The 21,982-nt window shown below is 42.8% G+C and overlaps 2 protein-coding genes across 5 annotated transcripts; one reads left to right on the top strand and one right to left on the bottom strand.

The window, feature by feature from the left end:
* Nucleotides 1–2,470: 2,470 nt before the first annotated feature.
* LOC117600754 (mitochondrial import inner membrane translocase subunit TIM50-C) lies at nt 2,471–4,484 on the top strand. The gene is made up of 8 exons (XM_034316584.2): nt 2,471–2,763; nt 2,960–3,300; nt 3,366–3,485; nt 3,559–3,666; nt 3,746–3,877; nt 3,948–4,071; nt 4,168–4,271; nt 4,344–4,484. Exons 1-8 carry the CDS (start codon nt 2,622–2,624, stop codon nt 4,434–4,436), a joined length of 1,164 nt encoding a protein of 387 aa, XP_034172475.1. The 5' UTR covers nt 2,471–2,621; the 3' UTR covers nt 4,437–4,484.
* A 104-nt stretch (nt 4,485–4,588) lies between these two features.
* On the bottom strand, nt 4,589–7,760 carry TAF1C-like (TATA box-binding protein-associated factor RNA polymerase I subunit C-like). 4 transcript variants are annotated; one of them, XM_034316583.2, is made up of 12 exons: nt 7,667–7,760; nt 7,142–7,419; nt 6,956–7,057; nt 6,752–6,882; nt 6,604–6,694; nt 6,418–6,537; nt 6,141–6,339; nt 5,935–6,070; nt 5,631–5,851; nt 5,292–5,557; nt 5,053–5,226; nt 4,589–4,992 (listed from the first exon to the last, which is right to left on the bottom strand). In XM_034316583.2, exons 2-12 carry the CDS (start codon nt 7,383–7,385, stop codon nt 4,589–4,591), a joined length of 2,088 nt encoding a protein of 695 aa, XP_034172474.2. In that variant the 5' UTR covers nt 7,386–7,419; nt 7,667–7,760. The 4 variants fall into 4 exon arrangements, with proteins under 4 accessions (XP_034172474.2, XP_034172472.2, XP_034172473.2 ...); XM_034316581.2 differs by having other exon boundaries at nt 7,508–7,753; XM_034316582.2 differs by having other exon boundaries at nt 7,616–7,748.
* Between the last annotated feature and the right edge of the window lie 14,222 nt (nt 7,761–21,982).

Genomic DNA, 21,982 nt, shown 5'->3' on the forward strand with positions numbered 1-21,982 from the left:
AATCGTCGTCGATTTGCTCGCGAACGAATGAATCGAAAGAGGGGAAAAAGGAAGCTCGCGCTGCCTTCCGTTGAATAGAACGTCGTCGGCAGCTTGAATGACTCCGGCTGTATTCCGGTAGCCGACAAGGAATTTCGTTCGGAAATCTTTCGGCGGGACGCGACGTACGGGTGCAAATAGCACCGGGTCCGAGTGCACGGAACTCGACTATCGTCTGGAATGACGATTTCTTCCATTAACATTAAATTTTTACCCACACCGCATTCTAGATTTACCTATCGATACCTGTAACTTAAAGAAAATCCTCGCGACAAAGAGCGATCGGTATGAAAGATTAGGAAAAGGTGAATATCATACGCAATAATAGGTCTCTCGGCCGAAGGCAATTTGTTGCGAAAACCTAGCCGCTCAATCCGAAAGCAAAACACGAAACTTGAAGAGCAACGTCCTGCAAACGATGTGTACACGCTCTTTTTGAGTTTGTACGTCCACCCTTCGCATGTGTGCGTCGGTTCTCATCTGCACCGTGAAAATATTTCACATATTTTTGTTGGGAATTAATCCAACCCGTAATACTCGTTGGCCAGCGTGTTCACCGCTGAAAATTCTCTTGACAAACAACCCTCTTGGCTGCATTCGTATCACCGGCTTACTAAAGGGCGTCGCGTCGCTTTTGTGTGCTTGTGTACGCTTTTCGCGTACGTATGCGTGCACAGTGAACCGGAGCCGGCTGGGCAAGCAACGAAAATGCGGGGAGATCCGACGAAATGGTCAGCGGTAACCTCCACCCCCTCGACGATCCCTTGGTGCAACCCTTTACACACGTGCGCGCGGGCGCGCGCGTCGCTACTCGGAGAATGGAATTCCTCAAGTTTGTCCAGAGTAGAGAAATTAGTTGGAGCGACGTAATTGCTCGAATGTATGCGTTCGGCCGTTAACGTTATAGCACCTCTCATTACGGTCCTAACAGCAGCTGACACAAGCAGCGGACGGGTTTATCTCGCGTGTGTACAATTTACCTGTAGCCGGGACAAAAATTTAAACGCCGTCCTGGGAAATCCCAGAAAAATTCAACGATAAATTTGCGTCGCTTTAAAAGGGTTGGGAGGAAAGAAGAATATAGGAGGGCCGAGTGTAACCCTTTAAGTGGTGCGAACGTGTTTACACGGCTAGCGATCGCATTAGTGAAAGAAAGATTAAAATTGCCATTCTGAGCGATTAAAGGAAATTAATATTAATATTCTTATTCTGACGTGAAACAATTCTATAGTACTCGAAATTTCGTGGCGATCGTTACTCGAGATTGACACGACCAGTGAACACCGACAAATTATTGTCATTCCATTGGGTCATCCCGTTAGTCATGATTAAGCAAATTTCATACCCCGGCTATTAATATTAGAGCGGTTGACCGCGCGATGTCCACAAAATTCCCCTGGCTAGTATAGAATGCATATACTGACCCGACAACTACCCGCCACTAGCAAACTTCCTGAAGTTGATTAAACCGGAAAAGGCTTCGGCTACTGCCGCGGCGCGTCGAGACGGCTTTATTTCGGATAATTAAACAATTATTACTTAACCCGAGAAAGGATAGCGCGACAAGTACATAATTAATGCTACAATAAAATATTTACAAAGTGTTAAACCATCTAGAAATGTTGAACTATGCCGGATAATCATGCATTTAAACAATATTTTAAAGTGTAAAGAAAGCTTTGATTTAATTTTAAATTGAAAACAGATATGTTGTCATTAATATTGTCATTAATATTAGCCTTACCTAATTAACATTTTCATTAATTAACTAAGACTAGACATTAATATACATTTCTAATTGTAAATATCATGTATAGTATCGAGCATAATAGGCTCCACGCGGAAAAATAGTGATTTTTCTGCTGTCGTCTAGAAACGCGGCTCCCCTTTTAGTCGCCTCTTACGACAAGCAGGGGTTACTGAGGGCGTATTCTACCACCCCCGCCCTCAGGGGAAAATCATGCCTATACTAACACAATCTAAAGGTATTTTCCGCGAGATTAACATTTATAACACGAATTGCGGGTTTCGCGTCGGGTACGGATTTCTTATAGGTGACAGTAGTATTAAAAAAAACCGATCGGTAAGTTATTGACTAATTTACGCCGCTTCTGTGTAGATGGTGCTATGATCCAATTCTGGAAATCAGTAATGGCGGTCTTTTTAACATACAAGTTTGTTAAACAATTATTTTCATAATTTTTCGACCTTGTGCTGATTTTGACTGACTTACAAATAATAGAATCAAAGAAAGCCATTTGAGATTCTTGTGATTCTTTTGAGATTTTTTTTTATAGGCGATTTAATTTTGCAACTAATTTATAATTACCGTGACGCCAGCAAAAGCTTCATAATGAAGATGAAGGCATCTGGTATCAGTTAAAGTAAAACTAAAGAATTCGCGTAGTAATTGCGGTACTTTTAAAAGAATATGATGCATAAATATCAAAAGGTCTTCAGCTACCTTCATTTATGTTGGCAAGCTAGATTTCTGAAACATCGATCGTCTAAAACATGCTAGAAAATACGAACACGAGTTCTTTGCATACATCTGCCAGCAAGCCTATGTTCTGTTTAAAGTAATGGCGTTTGCAACAAAAAGTTTGCGGCATTTATATAAAATATATAATGGAAATAGAGCAAGTGTATATTCGGCGCTTCGCGTACCGATCGTACGAATATCAGTTGTTCAAACCGCACAAAGACATTATTATAACACTGAGAGTAAGTAACTCTAAAAAACGTAACCTTTCCTAATGGAAACATTCGTAGTCACGACATTATTTGTAATGAAATTGTTGGATTATTAAAAGAAATGATTATTAATTATTTATCGCCATTGAATAACAAATTTCTAAGCTTCTAATTCATGTCTCATAACCAACTTTAATAAAAACGTTTAATTGATGTTTTTTTATAGCACATAGACCAAAAATAACAGGTAGTTTAACGAATATACAATCAGCTGGAGGAACTGTTCAATCCCTAACACAGGAAAGATTAGATAATAAGAAAGTAGATGAAGAACAAAAGGAAGAAGCAGAGGAGAAAGAGAGACGAGAACAATCACAAAGACTGCTTAAATATAGTTTTGCATTTCTGGGAGCATTCACCACCATTGGACTATCTTATATAATATATAATTTAACAAAAACCAAGTATGATGAACATGGAAATGTTATTGAAGATGAATTCTCAAATTTACCATTCTATGAAAGAATATATAAAACACTCAGGAGAGAATTTAATTATTATACTAAGGTATAAAATCTATAATTCCTATTAGAAAATATGTATAATACTTTACAATAACATGATATTTTCAGATGGTACAGGAACCTAGTAGAGATAAGCTACTTCCAGATCCACTCAAATATCCTTACATTCAACCACCATACACTTTGGTATTAGAATTAACAGATGTTCTTGTACATCCTGATTGGACAGTAAGTTGCATATTTGTTAAAATATATTTAACATTATTTCGTATAAACATTTACTTATTAATTAATAATATAGTATGAAACTGGTTGGAGGTTTAAAAAACGACCTGGAGTGGACCAATTTCTAGAAGCTGTAGCTCCACCACAATTTGAAATTGTTGTATATACAGCAGAACAAGGAATGGTAAAAAAAATCTTGATTATTTATTCAAAAGTAACATACATTATTTCTATGTATTATAATTAATTTATGTAATTTTTAGACTGTTTTCCCTATTTTGGATATCTTAGATCCTAATGGATATATCATGTACAGATTAGTAAGAGACACAACGCGTTTTGTTGATGGTCATCATGTTAAGGATTTAGATGCTCTTAACCGCGATCTTCGTAAAGTGAGTACTTAATCTATGGTTTATATAAAAGTTAAACACTTTTTTATATACTTAACTAAATATTTTACAGGTTATAGTAATTGACTGGAATTCACAAAGTACGAAGTTCCATCCTGAAAACACTTTGAGATTACCCCAATGGACTGGAAATGATGATGATACAACATTGTATGATTTAGCTGCATTCCTAAAAAGTATGTTTCTTCTAATGAATGTAAATATGCTTTATACATGTCCATGTATCATTATGTTATTATGTTAATTGACCTCTCGTAACAAATATTTTTCAGCTATATTAGCGACAAACGTTGATGATGTTCGAGAAGTTCTTAATTACTATAAGCAATTTGATAATCCATTACAAGTCTTTAGAGAAAATCAACGAAAGTTATTGGTAACTATTATATTTATATTTTTTCGAGTAGTAACTAAACGAAGTATATCTAATTAACTCCGATATTTTCAGATGCAAATGGAAGAAGAAGAGAGTAAGGCACAACAAGAGAGTAATAAAGTACTTACGTCAAGATGGAAATCAACTTTCAACCGAAATCCTTAAGTTGTATCAGAAAATGCAATGTTGTAGATTACAAAACTTGTAAATTATTATCAACATGTTCATTCATTTTGTCGATGCATATTACATGTAATTATTGTACAATTTTTACTATAAATAAATAAACAAGTAATTCATATATCGAAATACTGTTATTATTTCTTTCGTGTGTTTTGCTTCTTTCTAGAACGTGAAGTTTTAACTTTCGGTAAAAACATCTCTTGTAACACGTTACTGTCGTCCAACTGAGTTATATCCACTTCCTGACTCACGCTTATTAATTCTTGGCTACTAATTGGTGTTTCTACGTTATCTAACTTTTCTTGAGATAATACTTGTGATTTTGTTTCTGTTGTTTGCAACCAACTTAAAACTTTTTCATGAGGGGCTGCTGTTAAAGAAATTGGAACTTCTTCACATATTTCCCATACGGCTAAAAGTTCTGGTGCTAATAGATCTGTGTAAGAGTTTAATTGTTCAAGAGATTGCTTCCAACCCACTTCAACATTATCTGAATTATGGTTCGTATTTTTTAACTGTAAGTTCTTATCGGTGAAACCTAAAAATTAAATATAAAGGTAGAATTAAGAAAACAGAAGTTTATTTCATGATTACTTACACCCAATAATATGTTGCATATTTGATTTATCGGAAATTGTAAGGGGTACTATGGTATCTGGTTGTGTAGATACTGCATTTTCCCAATCATTCAATAAGTAATATGACTTACAGTTTACCAGTGAATAAGTGTTCAATGCAGTATCATGTGTTATAGATTGATAAAATATATCGCCTGAAAAGATGATCATATTGAATTTTCGAAAATTACAATAAATAATGACAATACAATATACATACCAATAGAATTTTGAAAGAATAGAAATATATTTTCCGCGCTATTTTTGATCATATAACAGCCGCTATTGCTTAATTCAAACCTGTCTCTTAAATATGGATTCAAACACATTCCCCGCATTTGAGATTCATTCAGCGTTTCCATAACATGGGGAGGAGTAAATGGAAAATTAAACGAGTGCGAAATCTCACTGCTCGTCCATGTATTTAAAATTATTCTATTTTCCCCAGATATTTGACTAGATAGCATAACAAATTCCTTGTCATCTCTAAAAACAATTACATTTGAATATATTTAAACAAAATTAATGTAAATATTTCAGCCAAACAAATTTCTGCTACCTATTTAAAGCATGACCTATAAGCGGTGGACCTTTAAATTGATGTGTCCATTTTTGTTGAACGCATTGTTTAGGCGAACGATTGTCACACATTAAAAGACTATGATAAGTTCCAATATATCTACAGAAACTATTTCTACTTGCAATATCTAATGAAAGATTTTCACACTTTTCCAAATTAGATTTTGGGCATAATGTTAATACGGGTCTTTCGAATGGAACCTGTAAACATATTAAAGCGTATTTTTATTGACTTCAGTCAATAAATCATACATTTTTGAAAGAAATTTTTTAAATGCTTTTACCCTAGTATCAAGATAATGAAGACAACACCTATCCACGTATAAAATAACATCTGGATCCATTAACTGAAACTTTATATTTGCCCATAAATCATCTACTACAGTAGTCTGGAACACATTATAACTACTTATATGCTGCCTACAAAATAGAAACGATACGTGAACCTTTTATTCAAACAAAACAGATATGCCCATATTGCTGTACGTACATTTTAGTTATATCCCATAATGTTACAGATCTTTCTACATTCACTGTGCAATATTGATTTTTATTAATTAAATGTAAGTCTGCACTAACATATGGAACTGCTGATGGCTGTGTATGAATTTCAGTAAGACGTAGTTTGTTATCGCGCTCATATAGCATATAAAAATTACAATTATGCTTGTATCTGCCCAAAATCATACCTAATGTAACAATTAAAACGATTACTAATATTGTTTCTTTTAGAGTATTACTCTGTAAATGAAAATACATGTGCTTACATGCATTAGCATTAATATTATGTTTTAATTCATATAATGAACCTTCAAGTTCACATTTAGCTGCCTTCTGTAACAATGGTTTCCACAAATATTCCTCTTCATTTACAACAGGTACACTTACTGCAAATATATTACAACATCAATATAAACTATGAACAAATATAAATTATTTTACAATAACAATACCTAAGTCTCCCATAAACGGAAAAAGTAAAATATTTATATTGTGGAATTGCACATAATCTACAGTGCCACCAGTATAGTACCAATTATAAATCTAAAAAAAATTGTTATTTATTATGGTACATGAATTGTGTACTATAATTAATTTTACCCCTTCAAAATAAGGATCTGGATCCTTGTCCATTGTTTCTGCTAAATCTGCTATGTACTTGGGTATTTTTGTAGTAACTGCATCTTTAGTAGAAGTCCACTTTACATCCTTCTTACATATTAATCTTAGTTCTATACAAACATTTTTATTCATAATTAAAGGATTCTTTTAAAAGATTGTATCCATACAGTGAAATAAAGGTACCTTTTTCATGTTTAGAATAATACTGTTTCATCCTTTTTATATCATTATTTATATGATTTTTAAGCGTAACCAATTCCAATACAGGATCTTCTTCGTTTAGTACTATAAGATTTATACATCCAGTTAAACTTATTTATCCAACATAATATTCAATAAAGTATTGTATTGTAAAATTGAAATGTTTACCACTTCTAGGTAATCTAACAGGAGGCAATAAAGGTTTTGGTAAATCACAGTGATAAGGATAATCTTGATACTGTTCTATAATGTTTTCTAAATCTGCCTCATCCAAAATCAAATTATTATGTAAATTATAACCAGGTACTAAGTAATGAGGGTAATGTTTTAAAAATGTTGGTCTCAATTTGTCCTTTAAATTGGCCTCAGCACGCTTATATGCTTTAGATGTTAAAATACTTTGTTCCTCCATTCTATTAATTTCTTTTATTCTTGTATTTTTTTATCTAAAACAAATTGTTTTTGTACAAATTATAATTATTTTGTAATCATTTTTATTGTAATTATTGCATTGAAATAAAAGCAGGAAAATACTTAATCTTTATTTAACATTTTGTTATACATTATATTGTATAATACTAAAACATTCATTAAGTATTAAATTGGTAAATAATTGTTTATGTAACATAAGCCATTCTCAACCCTTATAGCATCTTCCTCAAAATGTATGTAATACCACTGACTGCCACTGACCAGTCACTACAGATCTAAGACTGGATATGCCTTTATTACCGATGGGTGACCATTTTTGGCATACACACCGACGAGAGCCTACTAAAGACTGCCACACTTATGGGAATTTGTGTCATCGGAAAAATTCACCGTGTTTTTACGCCCTCTAGAATATATTGCGGCCGCAGTAAGAAACAGAACTCGAATCAGTCAACTTGCCGGTAAGATATATACATATATAAAACTCGCAGCCATTTGCTCATATTGCTCATAATAAAATTATTAATAAATGATATGATAATACCTTGCATATATATAAGTCACGAATAACTGAACGTTTATAAATGATTAGTAATTATATTATGATCAATATGATTGCCCAGGTCTCACCACGTGGAGGTTGCCGCGACAGGAGACCCGCCCGATCCGCACCCATCCACCCTTCCTTTTGCAGATAAAAAAATGTACTATAATACAATACAACTAAATCTTACTATCATACTATCATACATCTTTTCAGTAGTACTCCATTTGTTGTACAGTTACACAACGTACGACCCATGTACGTTCTGTAAATGTTACACAAATGGATATATCAGCTAGCCTACCCGGAAACGGTACTAATTTGGAATAGAACCTCAGCATGAATCTTGAAAACACACAAAACCATTATGGTACTGATAGAAAGTATCCATAATGGAAACAACACACAAAACCATTATGATACTGATAAAAAGTATCCATAATGGAAACAACACACAAAACCATTATGATACTGATAAAAAGTATCCATAATGGAAACAACACACAAAACCATTATGATACTGGTAAAAAGTATCTATAATGGAAACAACACACAAAACCATTATGATACTGATAAAAAGTATCCATAATGGAAACGATACACAAATCCCATCGATGAAGAAATCAGAACATAACCATCGATGATTAACATTTTACCTTCAAATTCATAGGAAATGAACCATATATTCCAGTCACGTGACCGAACCTACCTAACTAAAAAGCTAAAGATACAAATCAATAATTCCAAACCTTCATTCAATGTACATTGAATCCTCCCTAACTAGAAGCTAAACCATTTTCAACAATCGTTTCCACACTGTAACCTGCCTACATAAAAAGCTAAGATACAACCTCAGTGTAACAACAATGCCGGTTTACCCATTTCAAAATTTCGTACAAACCATTGTTTTTTACAGCTTAAATCCTCCCTATCTAAAAGCTAAACCATTTTCAACAATCTTTTGCACACTGTGACCTACCTATATAAAAAGCTAAGATACAACCTCAGTGCAATAAGAATGCCGTTTTACACATTTCAAAATTTCGTACAAACCATTGTTTTTTACAGATTAAATCCTCCCTAACTAGAAGCTAAAAAGTGATTCCAACGTTGTTGTTCAGCAACATTTCTTCGGCACTGCCAATAAGGAACCCAACATCATTAAACGAAATGACAAAGACGATATAAGAGACAACAAAAACAAGTGCAAAACGAGAACCAATAAACTCTTCGTGTTCATGATCATCGGTGTCCAAAATTTTTCTAATCTGAAACAAACACAGGCACACACATATGTTGATAATATGCTGAAATACCGTAGATCTCAACTCCTGAAACACACAAAAATAAGTATTAGAAAAGGAGAAAATAAAAAAAAATTAAATAAATAATAAGAAGTAAGAAATAAATAACTAAGATCAAATGAAATTGAAATAGATACTTATCTTCTTTTTTCTGCTACTGCCACTGTCTCATGTGCTGCCATCGATGATTCTGCAACGTCCACTTGTGTTCTGCTACGTTCTCTTCTATTCTGCTGCGTCCCCTTCTCTTCAGCTGCATTGGCTTCTGTTCTGCCGCATCCACTTCTGTTCTATAAATTCCTCTTCTCTTCTGCGGCTTCCTCTTCTGTTCTGCAGCGTCCTCTTCTGTTCCGCAGCTTCCTCTTCTGTTCTGTAGCTTCCACTTCTCTTCTGTAATATCGCCGCTTCCCTCGCTGGCTCTAAAACAGATCTCAGAAATAAATCTCCACCAAAGACTACACCCTGGCATCTGCAATCTTCGCTGCTGTGTCCTATGCCTCCTGTACTGCTTGCCCACTGCTACATCCGGTGACTCCACTACTGTTTCCGGTGCTTCCACTGCTGCTTCCTCTTCTGTTTTGCAGCCTCCTCTCTTCTGTTCCGCGGCTTCCTTTTCCGTTCTGTAGCTTCCACTTCTCTTCTCCAATATCCCCGCTTCCTTCGCTGACCCTAAAACAGATCTCAGAAATAAATCTCCATCAAAAACAACTACCTGGCATCTACGATCTTCGATGCTATGGAGCTTCTTCTCTTCTTTCCTCTTCTGCCGTGTTCCCTTCCATATTGTAGCATTTTTCTTCTTTTCTGTCTCCTGCTTCAGTCTTTCAGAGCGCACTCTTCTTCGTCCTAACCGCAGGGTCCTAACCACTTCTTCCTTCTCCGTTTGTCTTCTTCCTTCTCCGTTTGTCTTCTTCCTTCTCCGTTTGTCTTCTTTCTTCTCGGTTTGTCTACTTTCTTCTCCGTTTGTCTTCTTCCTTCTCCGTTTGTCTTCTTCCTTCTCCGTTTGTCATCTTCCTTCTCCGTTTGTCTTCTTCCTTCTCCGTTTGTCTTCTTTCTTCTCCGTTTGTCATCTTTCTTCTCGGTTCGTCTACTTTCTTCTCCGTTTATCTTCTTCCTTCTCCGTTTGTCTTCTTCCTTCTCCGTTTGTCTCCTTTCTTCTCCGTTTGTCTTCTTCCTTCTACGTTTGTCTTCTTTCTTCTCCGTTTGTCTTCTTCCTTCTCCGTTTGTCTTCTTCCTTCTCCGTTTGTCATCTTCCTTCTCCGTTTGTCTTCTTCCTTCTCCGTTTGTCTTCTTCCTTCTCCGTTTGTCTTCTTCCTTCTCCGTTTGTCTTCTTTCTTCTCCGTTCGTCTTCGTCCTTCTCCGTTTGTCCTCGTCCTTCTCCGTTTGTCTTCTTTCTTCTCCATTCGTCTTCAGAAGCAGCCGGTTTTTGCAGCAGTGCCGCATTGTCTTCTCCATTGGAAATCCTACTCTTTCCTCTTCTGGGACAATCCCAATTCTTCTACCGTCACGTCGACCATTCCGTTGAGTTTTCCTTTTCTTCCGCGCTTTCTTCGCTGTTCTACAGCATTTTCTCCTCATTGGCACCGTTCTCGTCTTCATTGCAAACTCTTCTTTTCTTCTGCACCATGCAACCTAACCTAACGGTTGCGAATGTGCCACCGTCTTCAAAAACAAATGCTGATGAAACGCGAATATCAGTATACTCGATCGCATTCCTACCCGCGAATTGAATTCGTTCGACGCGGTATGTCGCGAATACATGACGTGAGCCTTTTCAGTTTCCCGACGCGACGCGTTGGCTCTCTAATCACCGCCATCACGCTCGGTAAGCGTGGAAAAATATCAGTATAATCGCTCGCATTCCTACCCGCGAATTGAATTCGTTCGACGCGGAATCTCGCGAATATATCACGTGAGCCTTTTCAGTTTCCCGACGCGACGCGTTGGCTCCCTAATCACCGCCATCACGCTCGGCAAGCGTGGAGTAATATCAGTATAGTCGCTCGCATTCCTACCCGCGAATTGAATTCGTTCGAAGCGGTATGTCGCGAATACATGACGTGAGCCTTTTCAGTTTTCCGACGCGACGCGTTGGCTCCCTAATCACCGCCATCACGCTCGGTAAGCGTGGCATAATATCAGTATAGTCGCTCGCATTCCTACCCGCGATTATATCACGTGAGCCTTTTCAGTTTCCCGACGCGACGCGTTGGCTCCCTAATCACCGCCATCACGCTCGGTAAGCGTGGAAAAATATCAATATAATCGCTCGCATTCCTACCCGCGAATTGAATTCGTTCGAAGCGGTATGTCGCGAATACATGACGTGAGCCTTTTCAGTTTCCCGACGCGACGCGTTGGCTCCCTAATCACCGCCATCACGCTCGGTAAGCGTGGAAAAATATCAATATAATCGCTCGCATTCCTACCCGCGAATTGAATTCGTTCGAAGCGGTATGTCGCGAATACATGACGTGAGCCTTTTCAGTTTCCCGACGCGACGCGTTGGCTCCCTAATCACCGCCATCACGCTCGGTAAGCGTGGAAAAATATCAATATAATCGCTCGCATTCCTACCCGCGAATTGAATTCGTTCGAAGCGGTATGTCGCGAATACATGACGTGAGCCTTTTCAGTTTCCCGACGCGACGCGTTGGCTCCCTAATCACCGCCATCACGCTCGGTAAGCGTGGAAAAATATCAATATAATCGCTCGCATTCCTACCCGCGAATTGAATTCGTTCGAAGCGGTATGTCGCGAATACATGACGTGAGCCTTTTCAGTTTCCCGACGCGACGCGTTGGCTCCCTAATCACCGCCATCACGCTCGGTAAGCGTGGAAAAATATCAATATAATCGCTCGCATTCCTACCCGCGAATTGAATTCGTTCGAAGCGGTATGTCGCGAATACATGACGTGAGCCTTTTCAGTTTCCCGACGCGACGCGTTGGCTCCCTAATCACCGCCATCACGCTCGGTAAGCGTGGAAAAATATCAATATAATCGCTCGCATTCCTACCCGCGAATTGAATTCGTTCGAAGCGGTATGTCGCGAATACATGACGTGAGCCTTTTCAGTTTCCCGACGCGACGCGTTGGCTCCCTAATCACCGCCATCACGCTCGGTAAGCGTGGAAAAATATCAATATAATCGCTCGCATTCCTACCCGCGAATTGAATTCGTTCGAAGCGGTATGTCGCGAATACATGACGTGAGCCTTTTCAGTTTCCCGACGCGACGCGTTGGCTCCCTAATCACCGCCATCACGCTCGGTAAGCGTGGAAAAATATCAATATAATCGCTCGCATTCCTACCCGCGAATTGAATTCGTTCGAAGCGGTATGTCGCGAATACATGACGTGAGCCTTTTCAGTTTCCCGACGCGACGCGTTGGCTCCCTAATCACCGCCATCACGCTCGGTAAGCGTGGAAAAATATCAATATAATCGCTCGCATTCCTACCCGCGAATTGAATTCGTTCGAAGCGGTATGTCGCGAATACATGACGTGAGCCTTTTCAGTTTCCCGACGCGACGCGTTGGCTCCCTAATCACCGCCATCACGCTCGGTAAGCGTGGAAAAATATCAATATAATCGCTCGCATTCCTACCCGCGAATTGAATTCGTTCGAAGCGGTATGTCGCGAATACATGACGTGAGCCTTTTCAGTTTCCCGACGCGACGCGTTGGCTCCCTAATCACCGCCATCACGCTCGGTAAGCGTGGAAAAATATCAATATAATCGCTCGCATTCCTACCCGCGAATTGAATTCGTTCGAAGCGGTATGTCGCGAATACATGACGTGAGCCTTTTCAGTTTCCCGACGCGACGCGTTGGCTCCCTAATCACCGCCATCACGCTCGGTAAGCGTGGAAAAATATCAATATAATCGCTCGCATTCCTACCCGCGAATTGAATTCGTTCGAAGCGGTATGTCGCGAATACATGACGTGAGCCTTTTCAGTTTCCCGACGCGACGCGTTGGCTCCCTAATCACCGCCATCACGCTCGGTAAGCGTGGAAAAATATCAATATAATCGCTCGCATTCCTACCCGCGAATTGAATTCGTTCGAAGCGGTATGTCGCGAATACATGACGTGAGCCTTTTCAGTTTCCCGACGCGACGCGTTGGCTCCCTAATCACCGCCATCACGCTCGGTAAGCGTGGAAAAATATCAATATAATCGCTCGCATTCCTACCCGCGAATTGAATTCGTTCGAAGCGGTATGTCGCGAATACATGACGTGAGCCTTTTCAGTTTCCCGACGCGACGCGTTGGCTCCCTAATCACCGCCATCACGCTCGGTAAGCGTGGAAAAATATCAATATAATCGCTCGCATTCCTACCCGCGAATTGAATTCGTTCGAAGCGGTATGTCGCGAATACATGACGTGAGCCTTTTCAGTTTCCCGACGCGACGCGTTGGCTCCCTAATCACCGCCATCACGCTCGGTAAGCGTGGAAAAATATCAATATAATCGCTCGCATTCCTACCCGCGAATTGAATTCGTTCGAAGCGGTATGTCGCGAATACATGACGTGAGCCTTTTCAGTTTCCCGACGCGACGCGTTGGCTCCCTAATCACCGCCATCACGCTCGGTAAGCGTGGAAAAATATCAATATAATCGCTCGCATTCCTACCCGCGAATTGAATTCGTTCGAAGCGGTATGTCGCGAATACATGACGTGAGCCTTTTCAGTTTCCCGACGCGACGCGTTGGCTCCCTAATCACCGCCATCACGCTCGGTAAGCGTGGAAAAATATCAATATAATCGCTCGCATTCCTACCCGCGAATTGAATTCGTTCGAAGCGGTATGTCGCGAATACATGACGTGAGCCTTTTCAGTTTCCCGACGCGACGCGTTGGCTCCCTAATCACCGCCATCACGCTCGGTAAGCGTGGAAAAATATCAATATAATCGCTCGCATTCCTACCCGCGAATTGAATTCGTTCGAAGCGGTATGTCGCGAATACATGACGTGAGCCTTTTCAGTTTCCCGACGCGACGCGTTGGCTCCCTAATCACCGCCATCACGCTCGGTAAGCGTGGAAAAATATCAATATAATCGCTCGCATTCCTACCCGCGAATTGAATTCGTTCGAAGCGGTATGTCGCGAATACATGACGTGAGCCTTTTCAGTTTCCCGACGCGACGCGTTGGCTCCCTAATCACCGCCATCACGCTCGGTAAGCGTGGAAAAATATCAATATAATCGCTCGCATTCCTACCCGCGAATTGAATTCGTTCGAAGCGGTATGTCGCGAATACATGACGTGAGCCTTTTCAGTTTCCCGACGCGACGCGTTGGCTCCCTAATCACCGCCATCACGCTCGGTAAGCGTGGAAAAATATCAATATAATCGCTCGCATTCCTACCCGCGAATTGAATTCGTTCGAAGCGGTATGTCGCGAATACATGACGTGAGCCTTTTCAGTTTCCCGACGCGACGCGTTGGCTCCCTAATCACCGCCATCACGCTCGGTAAGCGTGGAAAAATATCAATATAATCGCTCGCATTCCTACCCGCGAATTGAATTCGTTCGAAGCGGTATGTCGCGAATACATGACGTGAGCCTTTTCAGTTTCCCGACGCGACGCGTTGGCTCCCTAATCACCGCCATCACGCTCGGTAAGCGTGGAAAAATATCAATATAATCGCTCGCATTCCTACCCGCGAATTGAATTCGTTCGAAGCGGTATGTCGCGAATACATGACGTGAGCCTTTTCAGTTTCCCGACGCGACGCGTTGGCTCCCTAATCACCGCCATCACGCTCGGTAAGCGTGGAAAAATATCAATATAATCGCTCGCATTCCTACCCGCGAATTGAATTCGTTCGAAGCGGTATGTCGCGAATACATGACGTGAGCCTTTTCAGTTTCCCGACGCGACGCGTTGGCTCCCTAATCACCGCCATCACGCTCGGTAAGCGTGGAAAAATATCAATATAATCGCTCGCATTCCTACCCGCGAATTGAATTCGTTCGAAGCGGTATGTCGCGAATACATGACGTGAGCCTTTTCAGTTTCCCGACGCGACGCGTTGGCTCCCTAATCACCGCCATCACGCTCGGTAAGCGTGGAAAAATATCAATATAATCGCTCGCATTCCTACCCGCGAATTGAATTCGTTCGAAGCGGTATGTCGCGAATACATGACGTGAGCCTTTTCAGTTTCCCGACGCGACGCGTTGGCTCCCTAATCACCGCCATCACGCTCGGTAAGCGTGGAAAAATATCAATATAATCGCTCGCATTCCTACCCGCGAATTGAATTCGTTCGAAGCGGTATGTCGCGAATACATGACGTGAGCCTTTTCAGTTTCCCGACGCGACGCGTTGGCTCCCTAATCACCGCCATCACGCTCGGTAAGCGTGGAAAAATATCAATATAATCGCTCGCATTCCTACCCGCGAATTGAATTCGTTCGAAGCGGTATGTCGCGAATACATGACGTGAGCCTTTTCAGTTTCCCGACGCGACGCGTTGGCTCCCTAATCACCGCCATCACGCTCGGTAAGCGTGGAAAAATATCAATATAATCGCTCGCATTCCTACCCGCGAATTGAATTCGTTCGAAGCGGTATGTCGCGAATACATGACGTGAGCCTTTTCAGTTTCCCGACGCGACGCGTTGGCTCCCTAATCACCGCCATCACGCTCGGTAAGCGTGGAAAAATATCAATATAATCGCTCGCATTCCTACCCGCGAATTGAATTCGTTCGAAGCGGTATGTCGCGAATACATGACGTGAGCCTTTTCAGTTTCCCGACGCGACGCGTTGGCTCCCTAATCACCGCCATCACGCTCGGTAAGCGTGGAAAAATATCAATATAATCGCTCGCATTCCTACCCGCGAATTGAATTCGTTCGAAGCGGTATGTCGCGAATACATGACGTGAGCCCTTTCAGTTTCCCGACGCGACGCGTTGGCTCCCTAATCACCGCCATCACGCTCGGTAAGCGTGGCATAATATCAGTATAGTCGCTCGCATTCCTACCCGCGATTATATCACGTGAGCCTTTTCAGTTTCCCGACGCGACGCGTTGGCTCCCTAATCACCGCCATCACGCTCGGTAAGCGTGGAAAAATATCAATATAATCGCTCGCATTCCTACCCGCGAATTGAATTCGTTCGAAGCGGTATGTCGCGAATACATGACGTGAGCCTTTTCAGTTTCCCGACGCGACGCGTTGGCTCCCTAATCACCGCCATCACGCTCGGTAAGCGTGGCATAATATCAGTATAGTCGCTCGCATTCCTACCCGCGATTATATCACGTGAGCCGTTTCAGTTTCCCGACGCGACGCGTTGGCTCCCTAATCACCGCCATCACGCTCGGTAAGCGTGGAAAAATATCAATATAATCGCTCGCATTCCTACCCGCGAATTGAATTCGTTCGACGCGGAATCTCGCGAATATATCACGTGAGCCTTTTCAGTTTCCCGACGCGACGCGTTGGCTCCCTAATCACCGCCATCACGCTCGGTAAGCGTGGAAAAATATCAATATAATCGCTCGCATTCCTACCCGCGAATTGAATTCGTTCGAAGCGGTATGTCGCGAATACATGACGTGAGCCTTTTCAGTTTCCCGACGCGACGCGTTGGCTCCCTAATCACCGCCATCACGCTCGGTAAGCGTGGCATAATATCAGTATAGTCGCTCGCATTCCTACCCGCGAATTGAATTCGTTCGACGCGGTATCTCGCGAATACATGACGTGAGCCTTTTCAGTTTCCCGACGCGACGCGTTGGCTCCCTAATCACCGCCATCACGCTCGGTAAGCGTGGAATAATATCAGCATAGTCGCTCGCATTCCTACCCGCGAATACATCACGTGAGCCTTTTCAGTTTCCCGACGCGACGCGTTGGCTCCCTAATCACCGCCATCACGCTCGGTAAGCGTGGAATAATATCAGTATAATCGCTCGCATTCCTACCCGCGAATTCAAATCGTTCGATGCCAAAATTCGCGAATATACCACGTTCTACACCTCAGCCTCAGCTTTAGCGTTCGCCTTAGTTTTCGCCTTAGCCTTAGCTTTAGCTTCCACCTTAGCCTTAGCTTTAGCTATCACCTTCGCCTTAGCTTTAGCTATCACTTTCACCTTAGCTTTAGTTTTACACCTAGGCTTTGGATTCAGCTTTCACCTAGGCCTTAGCTTAGGTTTTCACCTTAGCCTTAGCTTTAGCTTTCACCTTAGCCTTAGCCTCAGCTTTCACCTCAGCTTTCACCTTAGCATCGGCTCTAATTCAAGGTTTCCCTATCTCTCTAATGTAATCACGACGCGACGCGGTAAACATTGTCTCGTCATAAAGTAAATAAAAAATTGGAAATTCTCAAACGACTGGTGTTGCAAAGTATGTACGCACATAGTTCTGATACGTATTTTAAGCGAGCGATCTGAGTGTGCCATTTTCCTAATCCCCTAACCGTCCGCGTACGCATGGCACACTTAATCCACGATCCCGCTTAGCATATCGGATAAAATACGTTTCGGTGTTGGTACCCCCCGGCCCTAACCCCACCCACATATGTACTATCTTTCCCCATAAGCTATCCTACGGTGCCTTTCAAATACGAATCTTCGCGAAATAAAAAAAAAATTAAGAACGACGAGGCACATAAAAATGTTCACGTTCGCGAGCATGCAACGCGAAGAACTTTGCTCGTACATATTTCACTCGCCAGTCACGAAGAGATCTTGTAAACTAGTGAGACTAAGTATTAAGTGACAAGACAATACTTTGTTGAAAATGATAACATAATGGTACAAATGCATCGGAACCATTAGTTCGCAGTTCCCTAATCACCGTCATCACGCTCGGTTATCGTGGAATAATATCAGTATAGTCGATCGCATTCGTACCCGCGAATTCAATTCGTTCGCCGCTGCATTCCGCGAATAAACCGCGTGAGCCTTGTCAGTTTCTGCCGCGACGCGTTGGCTCCCTAATCACCGTCATCACGCTCGGTTAGCGTGGAATAATATCAGTATAGTCGATCGCATTCCTACCCGCGAATTCAATTCGTTCGTCGCTGCATTCCGCGAATAAACCGCGTGAGCCTTGTCAGTTTCTGCCGCGACGCGTTGGCTCCCTAATCACCGTCATCACGCTCGGTTAGCGTGGAATAATATCAGTATAGTCGATCGCATTCGTACCCGCGAATTCAATTCGTTCGCCGCTGCATTCCGCGAATAAACCGCGTGAGCCTTGGCAGTTTCTGCCGCGACGCGTTGGCTCCCTAATCACCGTCATCACGCTCGGTTAGCGTGGAATAATATCAGTATAGTCGATCGCATTCCTATCCGCGAATTCAATTCGTTCGTCGCTGCATTCCGCGAATAAACCGCGTGAGCCTTGGCAGTTTCTGCCGCGACGCGTTGGCTCCCTAATCACCGTCATCACGCTCGGTTAGCGTGGAATAATATCAGTACAGTCGATCGCATTCCTACCCGCGAATTCAATTCGTTCGTCGCTGAATTTCGCGTGTAAACCGCGTGAGCCTTGTCAGTTTCTGCCGCGACGCGTTGGCTCCCTAATCACCGTCATCACGCTCGGTTAGCGTGGAATAATATCAGTATAGTCGATCGCATTCCTACCCGCGAATTCAATTCGTTCGTCGCTGCATTCCGCGAATAAACCGCGTGAGCCTTGTCAGTTTCTGCCGCGACGCGTTGGCTCCCTAATCACCGTCATCACGCTCGGTTAGCGTGGAATAATATCAGTATAGTCGATCGCATTCGTACCCGCGAATTCAATTCGTTCGCCGCTGCATTCCGCGAATAAACCGCGTGAGCCTTGGCAGTTTCTGCCGCGACGCGTTGGCTCCCTAATCACCGTCATCACGCTCGGTTAGCGCGGAATAATATCAGTATAGTCGATCGCATTCCTACCCGCGAATTCAATTCGTTCGTCGCTGCATTCCGCGAATAAACCGCGTGAGCCTTGTCAGTTTCTGCCGCGACGCGTTGGCTCCCTAATCACCGTCATCACGCTCGGTTAGCGTGGAATAATATCAGTATAGTCGATCGCATTCCTACCCGCGAATTCAATTCGTTCGTCGCTGCATTCCGCGAATAAACCGCGTGAGCCTTGTCAGTTTCTGCCGCGACGCGTTGGCTCCCTAATCACCGTCATCACGCTCGGTTAGCGTGGAATAATATCAGTATAGTCGATCGCATTCGTACCCGCGAATTCAATTCGTTCGCCGCTGCATTCCGCGAATAAACCGCGTGAGCCTTGGCAGTTTCTGCCGCGACGCGTTGGCTCCCTAATCACCGTCATCACGCTCGGTTAGCGTGGAATAATATCAGTATAGTCGATCGCATTCCTATCCGCGAATTCAATTCGTTCGTCGCTGCATTCCGCGAATAAACCGCGTGAGCCTTGGCAGTTTCTGCCGCGACGCGTTGGCTCCCTAATCACCGTCATCACGCTCGGTTAGCGTGGAATAATATCAGTACAGTCGATCGCATTCCTACCCGCGAATTCAATTCGTTCGTCGCTGAATTTCGCGTGTAAACCGCGTGAGCCTTGTCAGTTTCTGCCGCGACGCGTTGGCTCCCTAATCACCGTCATCACGCTCGGTTAGCGTGGAATAATATCAGTATAGTCGATCGCATTCCTACCCGCGAATTCAATTCGTTCGTCGCTGCATGACGCGAATAAACCGCGTGAGCCTTGGCAGTTTCTGCCGCGACGCGTTGGCTCCCTAATCACCGTCATCACGCTCGGTTAGCGTGGAATAATATCAGTATAGTCGATCGCATTCCTACCCGCGAATTCAATTCGTTCGTCGCTGCATTCCGCGAATAAACCGCGTGAGCCTTGTCAGTTTCTGCCGCGACGCGTTGGCTCCCTAATCACCGTCATCACGCTCGGTTAGCGTGGAATAATATCAGTATAGTCGATCGCATTCGTACCCGCGAATTCAATTCGTTCGCCGCTGCATTCCGCGAATAAACCGCGTGAGCCTTGGCAGTTTCTGCCGCGACGCGTTGGCTCCCTAATCACCGTCATCACGCTCGGTTAGCGTGGAATAATATCAGTATAGTCGATCGCATTCCTATCCGCGAATTCAATTCGTTCGTCGCTGCATTCCGCGAATAAACCGCGTGAGCCTTGGCAGTTTCTGCCGCGACGCGTTGGCTCCCTAATCACCGTCATCACGCTCGGTTAGCGTGGAATAATATCAGTACAGTCGATCGCATTCCTACCCGCGAATTCAATTCGTTCGTCGCTGAATTTCGCGTGTAAACCGCGTGAGCCTTGTCAGTTTCTGCCGCGACGCGTTGGCTCCCTAATCACCGTCATCACGCTCGGTTAGCGTGGAATAATATCAGTATAGTCGATCGCATTCCTACCCGCGAATTCAATTCGTTCGTCGCTGCATTCCGCGAATAAACCGCGTGAGCCTTGTCAGTTTCTGCCGCGACGCGTTGGCTCCCTAATCACCGTCATCACGCTCGGTTAGCGTGGAATAATATCAGTATAGTCGATCGCATTCCTACCCGCGAATTCAATTCGTTCGTCGCTGCATTACGCGAATAAACCGCGTGAGCCTTGGCAGTTTCTGCCGCGACGCGTTGGCTCCCTAATCACCGTCATCACGCTCGGTTAGCGTGGAATAATATCAGTATAGTCGATCGCATTCCTACCCGCGAATTCAATTCGTTCGTCGCTGCATTCCGCGAATAAACCACGTGAGCCTTGTCAGTTTCTGCCGCGACGCGTTGGCTCCCTAATCACCGTCATCACGCTCGGTTAGCGTGGAATAATATCAGTATAGTCGATCGCATTCCTACCCGCGAATTCAATTCGTTCGTCGCTGCATGACGCGAATAAACCGCGTGAGCCTTGGCAGTTTCTGCCGCGACGCGTTGGCTCCCTAATCACCGTCATCACGCTCGGTTAGCGTGGAATAATATCAGTATAGTCGATCGCATTCCTACCCGCGAATTCAATTCGTTCGTCGCTGCATTCCGCGAATAAACCGCGTGAGCCTTGTCAGTTTCTGCCGCGACGCGTTGGCTCCCTAATCACCGTCATCACGCTCGGTTAGCGTGGAATAATATCAGTATAGTCGATCGCATTCGTACCCGCGAATTCAATTCGTTCGCCGCTGCATTCCGCGAATAAACCGCGTGAGCCTTGGCAGTTTCTGCCGCGACGCGTTGGCTCCCTAATCACCGTCATCACGCTCGGTTAGCGTGGAATAATATCAGTATAGTCGATCGCATTCCTACCCGCGAATTCAATTCCTTCGCACCGCTACTGCAAATTTTCGTAAAACAGCTCGAATGCTTTGATTAAAAATTAGAAATATGAATTTGAAATTTGTTAACGGTGGCACAGACGCTCCCTTTTAGTCGCCTTTTACGACAAGCAGGGATACTATGGGCGTATTCTACATCCCCCCGCCCACAGGGGGTGATTTGAGATGATAAAAAATACAACGCAATTGATACTATACAAATGTCAGTGCAATATCAATAAAATATGATAAATTGACTTTTAATTGTTTTTAGATAATGTCATTTTATTTTTATTGATGAACAAGTAATTATCAGGGTTGGGTTATCGTAGAAAATTATTCGTCTATGTAGGTAAATCTTGTTTTGTCATTGTTAAAATTTACTTGAATGCAATAATTTAAAAATGTAAGTAAAATGAAAACTAATAAAAAATTATAAAAAGGATA

The sequence above is a fragment of the Osmia lignaria genome, chromosome 16 (genome assembly GCF_051020975.1).
Source record: "Osmia lignaria lignaria isolate PbOS001 chromosome 16, iyOsmLign1, whole genome shotgun sequence".
Taxonomy (NCBI): Eukaryota; Metazoa; Arthropoda; class Insecta; order Hymenoptera; family Megachilidae; genus Osmia; species Osmia lignaria.